The sequence below is a fragment of the Caenorhabditis remanei genome, chromosome I (assembly GCF_010183535.1).
Source record: "Caenorhabditis remanei strain PX506 chromosome I, whole genome shotgun sequence".
NCBI lineage: Eukaryota > Metazoa > Nematoda > Chromadorea > Rhabditida > Rhabditidae > Caenorhabditis > Caenorhabditis remanei.
The window spans coordinates 12,153,292-12,165,925 of NC_071328.1; the positions used below are offsets into that span (position 1 = coordinate 12,153,292).

At 39.6% G+C, this 12,634-nt stretch overlaps 5 protein-coding genes across 5 annotated transcripts; 1 reads left to right on the top strand and 4 right to left on the bottom strand.

Moving 5' to 3' along the window:
- Window positions 1-1,257: 1,257 nt before the first annotated feature.
- Window positions 1,258-3,256, bottom strand: GCK72_002723 (uncharacterized protein; the record flags this gene model as incomplete). Its single annotated transcript, XM_053723562.1, has 5 exons — window positions 1,258-1,356; window positions 1,405-1,797; window positions 2,290-2,678; window positions 2,722-3,191; window positions 3,249-3,256. 5 exons carry the CDS (start codon window positions 3,254-3,256, stop codon window positions 1,258-1,260), a joined length of 1,359 nt encoding a protein of 452 aa, XP_053592207.1.
- Window positions 3,257-4,258: 1,002 nt separating this feature from the next.
- On the bottom strand, window positions 4,259-9,061 carry GCK72_002724 (uncharacterized protein; the record flags this gene model as incomplete). Its single annotated transcript, XM_053723563.1, has 12 exons — window positions 4,259-4,560; window positions 4,628-4,791; window positions 5,699-5,972; window positions 6,062-6,174; window positions 6,231-6,343; window positions 6,390-6,514; window positions 6,566-6,714; window positions 7,119-7,605; window positions 7,808-7,934; window positions 7,980-8,122; window positions 8,581-8,862; window positions 8,914-9,061. 12 exons carry the CDS (start codon window positions 9,059-9,061, stop codon window positions 4,259-4,261), a joined length of 2,427 nt encoding a protein of 808 aa, XP_053592208.1.
- GCK72_002725 (uncharacterized protein) lies at window positions 7,470-10,269 on the top strand (the record flags this gene model as incomplete). The annotated part of the gene is made up of 3 exons (XM_053723564.1): window positions 7,470-7,597; window positions 8,984-9,036; window positions 10,091-10,269. 3 exons carry the CDS (start codon window positions 7,470-7,472, stop codon window positions 10,267-10,269), a joined length of 360 nt encoding a protein of 119 aa, XP_053592209.1.
- On the bottom strand, window positions 9,938-10,226 carry GCK72_002726 (uncharacterized protein; the record flags this gene model as incomplete). The annotated part of the gene is made up of 2 exons (XM_003112003.2): window positions 9,938-9,969; window positions 10,013-10,226. The coding sequence occupies 2 exons, from the start codon at window positions 10,224-10,226 to the stop codon at window positions 9,938-9,940; spliced, it is 246 nt and encodes an 81-aa protein (XP_003112051.2).
- Window positions 10,270-12,078: 1,809 nt separating the features above from the next.
- On the bottom strand, window positions 12,079-12,607 carry GCK72_002727 (uncharacterized protein; the record flags this gene model as incomplete). The annotated part of the gene is made up of 2 exons (XM_003111829.2): window positions 12,079-12,110; window positions 12,166-12,607. 2 exons carry the CDS (start codon window positions 12,605-12,607, stop codon window positions 12,079-12,081), a joined length of 474 nt encoding a protein of 157 aa, XP_003111877.2.
- Between the last annotated feature and the right edge of the window lie 27 nt (window positions 12,608-12,634).

Genomic DNA, 12,634 nt, shown 5'->3' on the forward strand with positions numbered 1-12,634 from the left:
AAATTCTAAATGAAAATTTAATAAATGATTTTATCTCTGATTTGTCACCGTCTTGACTTCCTGTCGATTATGTGTCTACGTGGCGCAATTGTTTCCAGTTTTGCCCTTCACCCACACAGTAGTTGGTTCGATGCCGTCCCGAGGTTTGACCTTTTTACGCAACACAAGCCCTTCCCTCTTTTAATCTTCGATTTGAACAATGTCTGATGACAAAGAACATTTTAATCGAATCAACTTTTCTCTTCTCTGAAAAAGAATTATTTCTTCTTTCTTCTTACACTCCAATTTGTTGTTTTTTTCTTTTCGTGTGTTGATTGAAAACGGAAATAAACAAGTCACTTGACAAAAAAGGAAGGAAAACTTAAGATGATATCAACTAGAGGTTATTGAAAGGGAAAATAAAAACATTTGACAGGTTTCTTGTTGTGGTTTTAGGGTTAGTTTCGAGTGGTTTGATCCCAGAATGGTCGGTGGGAATATTAGAGAATTTTGAATGGTTCATAGAAACGTTGTATTGTTACAATGAGGAGAGGAAAGATCTCAAAAACTAAATTTTAGGAAAAGACCTGCAGAATTTTGAGAGCTTTAGCTTGCTCAGTCTTTCCAGCAAATAGCTAAGATTTGAGATGATGCTGCATGATAAAAAAAAGAAGATATTATTGCGATACTTTAATGAAAAAGTAGAAAACGTCTAGATCTATGTTTCTGCAAGTCAGTTTTTTGATTGCTCTTCTAGATGTTGAGATATGCGCTTTCGAAGATAAGAGTCTGAAAAATCAAAAGTGTGAAATCCACCACTCGGTTGCACCCTGATATCTCTCTGGAGTGAAACCGTACAAAAAAGTGACCAACTACAACAATGATAAACATAACATTTCACACATTTTATTAGTTGCTCATTTTTTAATTGCTTCACAAAATTTTCAGATATACGTATTTGAAACCAAACAACCGCTCAAGGAAGTCAAGATTGACTTCAAGTTCATATCTCTCTAGAAAAAGTTCGGACAAAAAGTTATCAACTAAAAAAGCATTCAGAGTAAAATTTTACACATTTCATTATTTGTCAACTATCTCTTCTAGATTTTGAGATATGCAGCGTTGAATTCAAGCGACTGTAACAGTAAGACACGGAAGACGCAGAGCAGCTAGAGTGTCTGACTTCTCTATCTTCTCTCAATTCCGCTCAATTATAACTGAAAATCAGAAAGAAGGTGGCAGATACAAACTAGAATAATTTATTTACAGTCTTTTAAATCAATAAATAATCGATAAATCCTCTCTGATAAGTGCTTCCAATCCCTTAGTCACATCCTCCACTTTCTGTTTCTTGTCATCAGGAATTGTGATCTTTTTCTGAAAAATGAACACCTTAAATTTTATTTTCAATTTAATAATATTCACCTTGATGTAGTAAAGAAGACAGAGATAGAGTGATGCATATTGTTTCATACTATCCACAGAATTCGGTCTCTGAACTCTCAACGCCTTCACAATTTCGCTCATCCGTGGCTCCGAACCATCATTCAAACAGCAGAACGAGGCGCCCAACGAGAGGAAATAGCCGGCTCGTCCACACCCGTTCTTCGATACAACCATCATCTTCTCGCTTCCATTCGATGTCTTCACAAAGTTCATAACGTCGACGACGGAACGAGTCGTGTTTGCATACTTGACTGGAACACCGAATGGCTCCCAACCTGTGTGCACATAGACGTTTATCATATTCGAGTTGGAGAGTCCATTAGGGAGAGCTTCGATCGTGTAGCGGGTACGCTCTTCATCCATTTTGTCGACCTGGAAGAAACTGGAGGGTGATAGAGCGAACTGTAGTACAGACTAAAATGGTATCATATTTTGCCTTTTCAGTTGAAAATGCTCAACTTTGAGAGTGCGCCATGGTAAAACTGACTGTCCCACAAAATAACTTTTTTTGAATCGGACAGATCAAGAGTAGATCTCCATTTTTGTAGTTGACAACTTTTTGTAAGGACATTCCCTAAAGAGTTATGGCCATTTTAAGCTCAAAAATCTCACTATTTGCACTGAAATGGGTCGATTTGGGAAAGAAACTACTTTGTCGATATATAACCCTCTAGGGAGTGCCCGCACAAAAAAGTTGTCAACTACAAAATTGAAGCTCTACTTTTGATATGTTTGATCCAGTAAAAATCTACTTGATGGGACAATGAGTATTACTATGATACACTCTCAAAGTTGAGCATTTTCAACTGAAAAAGGGAAAATATGATATCATTCTGGCCGGTACTGTATCGTGTTTCCTTTTACCAATCTGATATTGACAAACATGCTCCCATAATAGACATAAGATCCTGGAGTTGTCGGAAAGAAGTCATTCTTCTCATCTTCTGCACCCATCAGAACATACATCATAACCACTGACTCATTGAATACAGCCCTCCAAAACTCTTCCTCGAAACCTCTCTTCGGCATCTGACCCATCAGAATTGGATAACGACAATGTGGAACAGTGATAGTTGACATGTTCACATAATCATCCGGTTGGTTGGGAATCTTGACGATGGTTGAGTCGAGACACGGATAAGCGTCCGTTTGGTTTTTATGGAGATTCTTCTTCCACAGAAGACAGTCTTTCTCGACGAGAGGCTTCGTGGAGGCACATGCTTCGATGTATTCCAGACGGGCCATGGCGGCATCTGAAAATCCAAAAATATCAAGGAGTCGAATTACGAGGCTTACCCATCTTCTCAATGTATCCCAATGCCACGTCTTCAGCCTTCCACTTGACAGGTGCAGCGACTGTCTGAACGGTAGGCGGAGTTGTAAGAACTGGAGGCATCATGATTGGAACAGCAGTGGGAGTTGGGGAGTGACCCATTGGAGTCAGTGCTCTGGCAGTTGTTGTGAATTTAGTTGGAGCTGAAGGTGCTTCGGAAAACTGATTTACGGCGGAATCGGATACAGTAATCGTTGGAAGGAAAGGGGTTCCATCGGTGGTAACATCATCATTCGAGGAGTGTTTTTTGAGTTTATGTTTCGAATCGAATGAACGGAGACTTGCATTCGATGCTGTTTTATTCAATCCTGTCCCGGATTTCCCTTTCTTCGCTCCTTTTTTCGTCTTGTCTCGTTTTTTCGATTTCTTCGGTGGATGGACTGATCCTTTTCCATGGTGATGGTGGTGATGCTTCTTTGTTTTCTTGTCTTTTCTGGAAAATGTACTTTCTTATTTCATTAGGAATTCTGAGACGTCATTGCAAACTTACGAGGACATTTCTTGGTTTCCTTCTTCTCGTCAGAAGTTCTCGATGAGAAAATTCAATTTTTTCGGTGTAAAATGACTGATTTATTGTGTAGCGTTGGCTATTTATGACAAGGAGGGTATAGAGGTAGGCGTGGAAAATAAAAAGTACACGAGAAAAAAAAGTAAAAAAAAGAAAGTGAAGCACAGTTTATACAATTGCGCTGACAAGAGAATCTTAAGGGTCGTAAGTTTGGAATCGTTCCTAATTGCTACCAGGCATTAAGGACATCTTGTTTAGGCAGACCCCACATTTTTGTTTGCTCGTCACTTCCCGCTGAGAAAAACCGTCTCAAAGGTTCACCTTTTGTGGTTAAGCCCTGTAAAAGCCAGATAATGATTTAAAAACTAGGGGTTAATACGGTTTTTCTCAGCGGAAATTGACGAGCACAAAACAAAAATTTGGGATTTGCCTAATCAAGTTGTCCTTAATGCCTGCTAGCAGTTTGGAACGATTCCAAACTTGCGACCCTTGAGGTTCCCTTGTGAAATTCTAACAAGGAACGCTTTAGTCTCTCAAGATATCACACAAATTTTATCAGTTTATGTAGAGCGTGGTTGTATTACAAAACCAGAAAAAGTCTACAGTACCGGTCAAATAGTTGTAAACTGGCCGTTTTCAGTAGAAATTGTCCAAATTTGAGAGTTTGTCTTGGTAATTTTAATTGTCACACCCAGTAGGTTTTATATACTGTTTTGTACGGACACTCCCTAGAGAGTTACATATGGACAAAGTAATTTCTTCTCAAATCGACCAGTGCAAAATATTGCGATCGTCTTAGAATGACCATAACTTTCAAGGGAGGGTCCGTAGAAAAAAGTTGTCAACTACAAAAATGAAGCTCTATTTTTGATCTGTATGATCCATTAAAAATCTACAATCAGTATTACACACTCTCAAAGTTGGACATTTCCAACTGAAAAGGTCTAAGTCCATAACCGACTGTATGCCTAGAAACTTTTATTCTCAAAAAGTCAACACGAAGTAGAAGTATTCAAGTGTGGATCCTTGAAACGGACTCTTCTCTCCTTCTCAATCACATCCAAATCACTCCTCTGAGCACACAAACTTCCAGTTTCAATCCATTGTCTCGTCTTCTCATCCGCATTCAAATCATCAACTTCTAACTCCTCGTTTTCATTCATCACCACATATTTCTCCACTTTCTCAGAATCATCGAATGAAACGTGTCTTTCCATTCGATCCTTCGTTTCGTCTTCATTCATTCTACGAGTTGTCATGAAGAGTTTACGTTCGAGGGTTAGCAGAGGCACTTCTGGAAACAGACAGATGATTATAGTGAGGAAGTGCGCTCCACCGAAAGAGCGAGTCTGAAGACTAACCGATTGCAATCGCAATAAAGAAGGCGCTGACTAGTGAAATGGAATAAATCGAAATGGTGATAAACATGAAATATCCGAATGAAGATGGCGACATTGGTTGACGGAGAGAGTTCAGATAGTAGAGGAGAATGGGTTCGTGGGATAGATAGACACCAAATGAGAGTCTGGAAATGAAAATTAGAGAATCTAGAATTGAGGTTTTCTGATTCAGGAAAAATTCTGGTTTAAAAAAATTTCTGAATAAAATAAATTTTTCCGAAAAAATCTGAATCCCGGATTCAGCACTCAACTTTCTGAATTCTGAATTTTAAACTTCCAATTGTGAAAGTTGCATTCAGAGTTCAGAACTCAAAATTTTGGGATCTGAATTCTGGGTTCCGGATTCTGCATTCTGGATTCTGAATTCTGAATTCTAAATTTCAAATTTGGAAAATAGAACTCAGACTTCAGGAATCAAGTTTTTGAATTTTGCATTCTGAATTCTTGAATCTGGATTCTGAATTATAAATTTCGAATTGTGAAACTTGTATTTAGAATTTAAAACTCTGGATTCAGGACACAAGATCCCGAATTCTTGAATCTAAAATCTGAATTCTGGTTTCACAATTTCGAATAATGAAACTAGAACTCAGGGTACAGGATTCAGGATTCAGGACTCTTAATCCTTAAATCTGGATTCTGAATTCTAAATTTCAAACTGTGATACTTGCATTTAGAACTCAGGATTCAAGTTTCTGGATTCTGGGTTCTGAAATCTGTATTCTGCATTTCAGGACCAAGGTTTTCATTTCCGATTCTAGATTCTGGTTCCCGGATTCCGGTTCAGGAATCTAAAGTCTCGAGATCCGAATCCTGAATGCTAGCTTCAATATTCGAAATTGAGAATTCCAGATTCTAGAATTCATACTTCAGAATCCACAGTCCTAAATCCTAAACTCTGAATGCTAATTATTGATGTTGAGAATGCAGAATCCAGATTTCAGAATTCTGAATCTCTTATTTTAGATTCTCAAACCCAAGTTCTGGATTCTAGACTTTTCCTTTCCCAAACCAACTCCTCCCTCTACTCACCTCGACAACACCACCAACGCTTGTCCTCCGAACACTTTGAAAATTCCGAAATTATATCCATTCTGTGCCAAAACCACGAGAATCGCCAATCCGATTGCCCATATTGTCCGATTCATCACAGCATGTGGGTAGATCAAATATTTCCAACTAAAAAATGGTCCAAATAGGGCGAATGCCAGGAAGAAGAATGCGAGAATCTTGAGACCAATTGTGGTTACGGTAGGGAGAGTTCCAAGATAACGGATTTGACAAATATACCAACCGGTCAGGATTCCTGAAAAACATTCAAGTGGAAGAAATCAGCAATCGCGCTCCACCGGATCGGAGTGAGATCGGTAAAGCACGCTTGCTTAGAATATGTACCTATAAAAAACGGTGGGCATCTGGAAATCGGCGATGTGTAGAGAAGCTTGAACGACAGCTCCGCCTTCTCGAAGTTTCCAGACAACATCTCCACGAACATATTGGCCGGTAAACTGAGAAAAGGATAAATTGTTCCTAATTAATCAACCGCGCTCCATCGGACACTCACGATTGATAAAAGAACATAAAACCACGATATCCTAATGCTGCCGTACATAGAAAAACGACAAAAATCCAGCCGAAACGGAATCTCGAGACAAAGAAAACTATGATGGGAAGGGTCTGAAAATCCTTAAAGTTTTAAAATTTCCAAAAACCAATAAGATACCAAATACAGCTGAAAATCGAGTGAGATATACCATAGCCACGGGACACACATTGATGGGAAAAAGTTGGCGAGAAAAGAGAAATGAGGCCAGAGGGAGGATGGAGTGCATTCGGTTCCAAACATTCCTGAAATTATTTTGAAGTTCCGCCTCTTTTTGTCTTCAGCAACTTATGTACCATTGGTGTTCCAGAAGGGTCCATCTGCCAAGTGATTATAAACTAAAGACATAAAAATTAGATAGAGACTGAGAGCTGGCAAGAGTCGGAGGCATCGATGGATGAGTAGGGAAAGGCATTTTAAAATGGAGAACTTGGAGTCGGCGCCTCTGGAAAATATGATTTTTAATCAGAAGTTGAAAATAAAGCCTAACTTTGAGCGTCCGTCAGGGCGCCCCGATATGAATATTCATCTGTATTTTTATATGATTGTATAGATAATGTCTAGCTCTACATTTTTGTAGTTGACCACTTTTTTCTATCTCTTCAAAGCTCAGAGATATGAGTCTTCAAAGGCAGGTAGCAGAACGAGCAGAGGGAGTGAGACGCAGAGAAGGCAGACGCTCTCTTCCTCTCTCTAAGTTCAGGTGCCAATATTTAAATGTTCATATCTCGAGAGCTTCGCTAGCTATTAAAAAACTTTCAACTACAAAAATGTACCTCTAGACTTGTTCTATCTATTTATATAAAAACTGAATAAATTCACACACAATGAAAATTCAAAAAAACCCACCTGAACATGAGCTTCTTTCTAATCGAAAAGGTGGCAACACAAGCTGACAAAAACAAGAAAGTATCCACTGCCAACGACGAATTCAACATGAAATTTCTCCATCCCACAACAGTTTCTCCTTTCTTCGCAACCACTCTTATCGTATCCGTAAAGTTAAGAGAAAACAGGCATGTGTGGGAGAAAATGACCCAGAACGAGCTGCAGACACGGAACAAGTTGACAAGTTTGACGTCTCGAGTGGAATTTCGGAAGAGGTAGGTCAAACTGGAACGGATTGAGAAGGAGGAGAGGATGTTGATGAGCAGAGAATTTGATAAGTGAATGGAGGAGAGGTTACGGTAGGTGAGGGCGATGGATGGAGCATTTGTGCGGTTTATAGAGGAGTTGGCGACTGACTCGTTCTCATCTTCAGTTTCAGTCCCACATGAGGAACGGTCTTCACTGATAGAGCCGGTAGTGGAGTTGTTGTTGTTCACGCGGTATGATTCTGGAAACAATTCTTTTTGAAAAGTAGATGCAGTGTCATTAGCTCAACACGTTAGCTTCCACCGATATGCCCTTGAAAAATGCCTCTTTTTCTCTGAGTCTCTCGATTTCGCACACAATTTTTCTCGGTTTTGGTAGAGCGCGGATGTAAGAAGCATGTTGTGATGATAGCAAAAACCGCGCCTGAAGCGCACCCGACTCACTTTTATGTATCATCCGTCTCATTTTCGTTTTGCTCTTTTTCAGAAGTCCCTCTCGATTCATCTTTTCAGTGAATGTTCCGATAGCCAGAAGAACCAAAATAAAGAAGAAAACGAAGAGAACAAAGGGCTGGAAACAGACTTAATTGAGAGGTTTGAAAATTGAGAAACTCACTTTTTTGGCACTCCAAATCTCATCACTTCCATCAGAGCAATACACGGATTTCACATCAATTGTTTCATTGAAAAAGTGTTGTTTCGCTAGTTTGAGGAGTTCGATTATGTGATTTTCATGGCAGTTTGATGGAGCGCAGATTCCTGAAAGTGGGATATATAAGTACTGTATCTCTCGTATTTTCGCTGCGTAGCGACTGCTGAGTGGATACCGAGTCCACACAGAGCTAACTATGCAAACACACTACATCGGAAGGTTGCAACTACAGTTTTTTCAGATTTTTCGTTTTCAAAAAAAGTTATTTCAAGTGCGCTCCACCGAACTGATCTTGAAAAATGTCTCTTTTTCTCTGAGTCCCACAATTTCGCACACAATTTTCTTTGGTTTCGGTAGAGTGCGGTTGTAAGAAGCGTGTCGTGCTAATAAAATAGTTACGGATGAATTTGAGAGTAGTACACCTCCATTGGTCAGTTTTGACCTATGTGCGTTTTCGAATAGAGAGCGATTGCATACGTATTGTTCAGCTGTGACTTCGTAGCGACTCATGCCTTGCCAAGATGATACGGCAGTCCGACAGAGCGCATTTCACCACCCAACTGACCCGTAGTAACTGGCGATATCTCATTGCGTATCTTCACTTCTCCTCTTACAGTACAATAATGCACTTGTCGCATCTCCACAGACCATAATTCTTTGCATGTCTCAAAATCTCCAATAAAAAAGAATGGTCCTTTTCGAGATAATCCGGGCGGTTTGGCGGGGAGAGCATCGAGTAAACGGACCGCCCAATTTGGTTCGTAATTGGATTGAGAAGAGTAATTGGTGAGGGATTTCAGAGCGGATTTGCCAATGTTTATGAGGGAATCCACACAGAAATTGTCGTCTGGAAATCGGTATTTTTCGGAGAAAAGAATGTTTCTCAAGTTCGCTCTACCATTTTTAAAGTGCTCCGAGAGCATTTCCATCAACGCTCCATCGTTCTCTTTCCCTAATAACTGTTTCAGAATAGATCGGCCATCTTTGAGAAACAAGGAGTTGATTGATGAGGCTAGAAGAAGTGAGACGAATATGCAGATATTCATTTTTCAGAGAAAATAAGAAATTTGGAAAATCGTGGGGAGGTGGAGAGGAGGGAGATTGTAGGAGGAGTTCACGGGGATAAGATTAAAATGTTTCAGTTTTTAAATGGAAGTCATACTGTAGGAAAGAAGAAATACAGTACCGTGCCTTTTTAGTGGAAAATGGCCAGCTTTGAGAGGGTCTTACGGTATGATTGATTGTCCCACAAAATAAATGATGTATAATCCATATAGAGTTTAATTTTTGTAGTTGACAACTTTTTGTACGGACACTCCATAGAGAGTTATGGTCATTTTAAGAGTGCAGCTCAAAAATCACTGTATTTTTCCCTGCTAGGAAGTGTCCGTACGAAAAAGTTGTCAACTACATATATGAAGCTCTACCTTTGTTCTGTATGGTTTATAAATTAACCAGCCTGGCTGCCGCGCCTTCGGCGCTTCATCCGGCTGGCCTCTTCTTATTTTCCTGTTCACCCTCTCACAAAAGTGTTCACGTGGCCGAGTGGTTAACGCTCACGCTTGTCGCTGAAAAGGCGAGGGTTCGACTTTTGCCCATGGCGCGCTCTGCCTTTATTTCTCAAAAATCTTGCGGACATCCTGAAAAACACACCGACAAATCCACAGACAGAGCCCACACGCGTTTTATATATAAGAATGATTACTTTTGTGGGACAATCAGTGACACTGTAACTCCCTCTTAAAGTTGGTCACTTTCAACTGAAAAAGGCCGAATTGTATATTTTACTGCACGGTACTGGTTATTGATGGAAGCCCGCCAGACAACTACCTATATCAAACAAAACAAGACGGTACATTTTAAAAATCATTTATTTATTCTTTGTTGAAATTCTCAGCAAGTCAATTTTTGGAGACTGGATATCAGAGGGCGGCAAGAAGGACGAATGAGGCTCCTGAAAACATAAAATTTGGCTTAGTAAAATGAAATTATCTTACCGAGTCCATAATTCAAATAGGCGGATGAGCTGGTTCCGTTTCCAGCTGGTTCACCGGTACCCTCAACTTCTGTTGCAGCGGGTGCAGGGGCTGCAGCTGGTGGAGGTCCCTGTGCGGTATTGTTTTGGCCACCTGCTGTTCCATTATTTTGTCCACGAGCGAAGATGGCGAGAAGAGCGAGAGCCATGAAGAGAATGGTTGTCTTCTGGATCATGGTTTATCCCAAGTCGGTGGAAGAATTCAGTGGAACGATGTAGAAAGTTCGAACTGAAGATTCCAGTCGAATCGTCGCTTCTTTTATACATCACCCCTTATCTGATCCCTACTTTCTTTTTTCTTTCCCACGTTACTCACTATTGTTATCAAGATTTGATCTTTTTGATAAGAAGATTATGATTTTCAGCGTGTAATCAGAAAAAAATTCGATTGAGAGTTTTGAAAAGTTTTGAAAACCTTAACAAAAACATAGCAGTCTGTGCTGAAAATGGGTTTACAGTTAACCTCGGAATAGATCAAAAGCTTTTGACTCTATGTTGTTGAAAGGCAAGACGATATAATATGCGGAGATTTAGGCGCCGAGTATGGTTTTATAGATCATATGAACTGGCTTTGTGTTAAAGTTGTTTTTGCTAGATTAGTTGTGCTTTTTAAATTCACACTTGCAACGGGCCAGGCCGATTTGAGATTTTTTAGCGGGATTCAGTACAAAAATGTGAAAATATGAATTTTTTCAACTATGTTTTCAAATAACTATTTTTCATTTAATGAAGATGAGGACCAGACCATGAGTGATGATATTGCGCACATTTTGAAATCAACAGACTGCCGATCGACAATCGAATAATCTCATTATTAAATTAGTATACAAATGAGAATGTGTTACGAAATTACGAGGAAGACTATGTTGGAGTAATTTGCATTTTTAGAATTTCGGAATGCCATCTCAATGTGCAAACTTTTGATGTGTTTCAAATACAGTATGCCACACTTGCAGTTTTTCTTTAAAAAAAATTAATTTTATAAGTGTGCCACGGTCTCTATAATTACCAATCGCCTCACAATGCCAATTGTTCATGAAGGGCATAGATAAAAAATAGAGCTCCACTTTTGTAGTTGATAACTTTTTTGTACGGGCACACACAGGGTTGGGAAATCCCGGGCCGGCCCGGATTCAAAACATGTGCACAATTTTTTCACATATTATTTCGAAAGTTTCATTAAAAATAATCAAAATGCTCCAAAGTTCTCGTGCACTTCAGTTTTTATCGATATTTCAAAACAGTCGAAAATTTGACTTTTTTGCAAAAAAAATTCAAAATTTTTTCAAAAAATTTCGAATTTCTACAGGAGCCGGGCCGGGCCGGCCCGGAACTTCCCAACCCTGGGCATACACTAGTCGCCAAGTATGTTTCTTTTTCAGGCTCCGCGACAATTCACAACTGCGACGTTTCGTAACCATTCAACTAGCAATAATTTAACCTAGTTAGGTCGAAAAACAGTTCAGATAACTGTTTCTTCTATTTAATTATTTACAAATATGTTCCCAAGCACTTTGGTACACTCAACATTTTTTTGCTGACCCAAATATGCAAATGTCCAGTGGTTGCGAAACGTCGTGGTTGCGAAGCGTCGCAGTTGCGAAATGTCCCAGTTGCGAAGTGTCGTAGTTGTGAATTGTCGCGGAGCCCTTTTTCAAAGGAGACTTTTTGAGCTGTGCACGTTGATGGAGAACATTCTCGTATTTACATAAAATTGTCAATTACAAAAAAGGTGCGACGCTCTCTTACGACCAGTACTGTATCTATTAACTAATTCCAGATCTTTGACTATAAAGTGTTTAGAAAATGTAGTCCGAAAAGTCTCAATCATTCAATTCAGCGAATCTTATAAATGTTTCCTGATTTGTCAATTCCGGATATGTTTGTTTTGGATTCTGTAAACCATGTACCGGAATGAGATATGCAATTCAAATTCAATAAAAATTCAGTGAAGAAAGTTTATTTCAAATATCTCTTCATTTCAAATGATGCTTTGAGTGTGATGCATTTTTTGATGGATTCTGTAGTCTAGAGAGCAACCAGAAGAACGACGGAGGCTCCTGGAAAATACACTTTTCGGTTAAGATCAAATCAAGAAAAAAGATATAGGCTTACCGAATCCATAGCTCATGAAAGTAGAGGAGCTAGTTGTATTCCCTCCTTTAACGACGTCTTCAACCTCAGCTGGAGGAGGGTCTGCGACTTGTGGAGCTGCAGTAACTCTAGGTGCAATCGGAGCTGGGGCTGGAGTTGTCTTCTTTTCTTCTTCTTCAGCTGATTCAGCTTCAGTTGTCTTCGGTTCTTCTATTGGTACTTCCGTTGTAGTTTCTTCTTCTTCTGGCTTTTCTGTGGGAGTTTCTTCTTCTTTTTCTGGTTCTTCTGTGACTTCTACTTGCTTATCGTTATCACCATCAGAACCGTCTGTCGTTGACTCCACATTATCACTTGAACCAATCGCCCAATAGTCGTCATCATCATCACTTGAATCAACCTGTGCACGAGAGATGATGACGAGTAGTGCGAAGGTCATGAAGAGAAAAGTTCTTTTGCGGAACATGGTTGATCTCAGCGATTACTGTTCGAA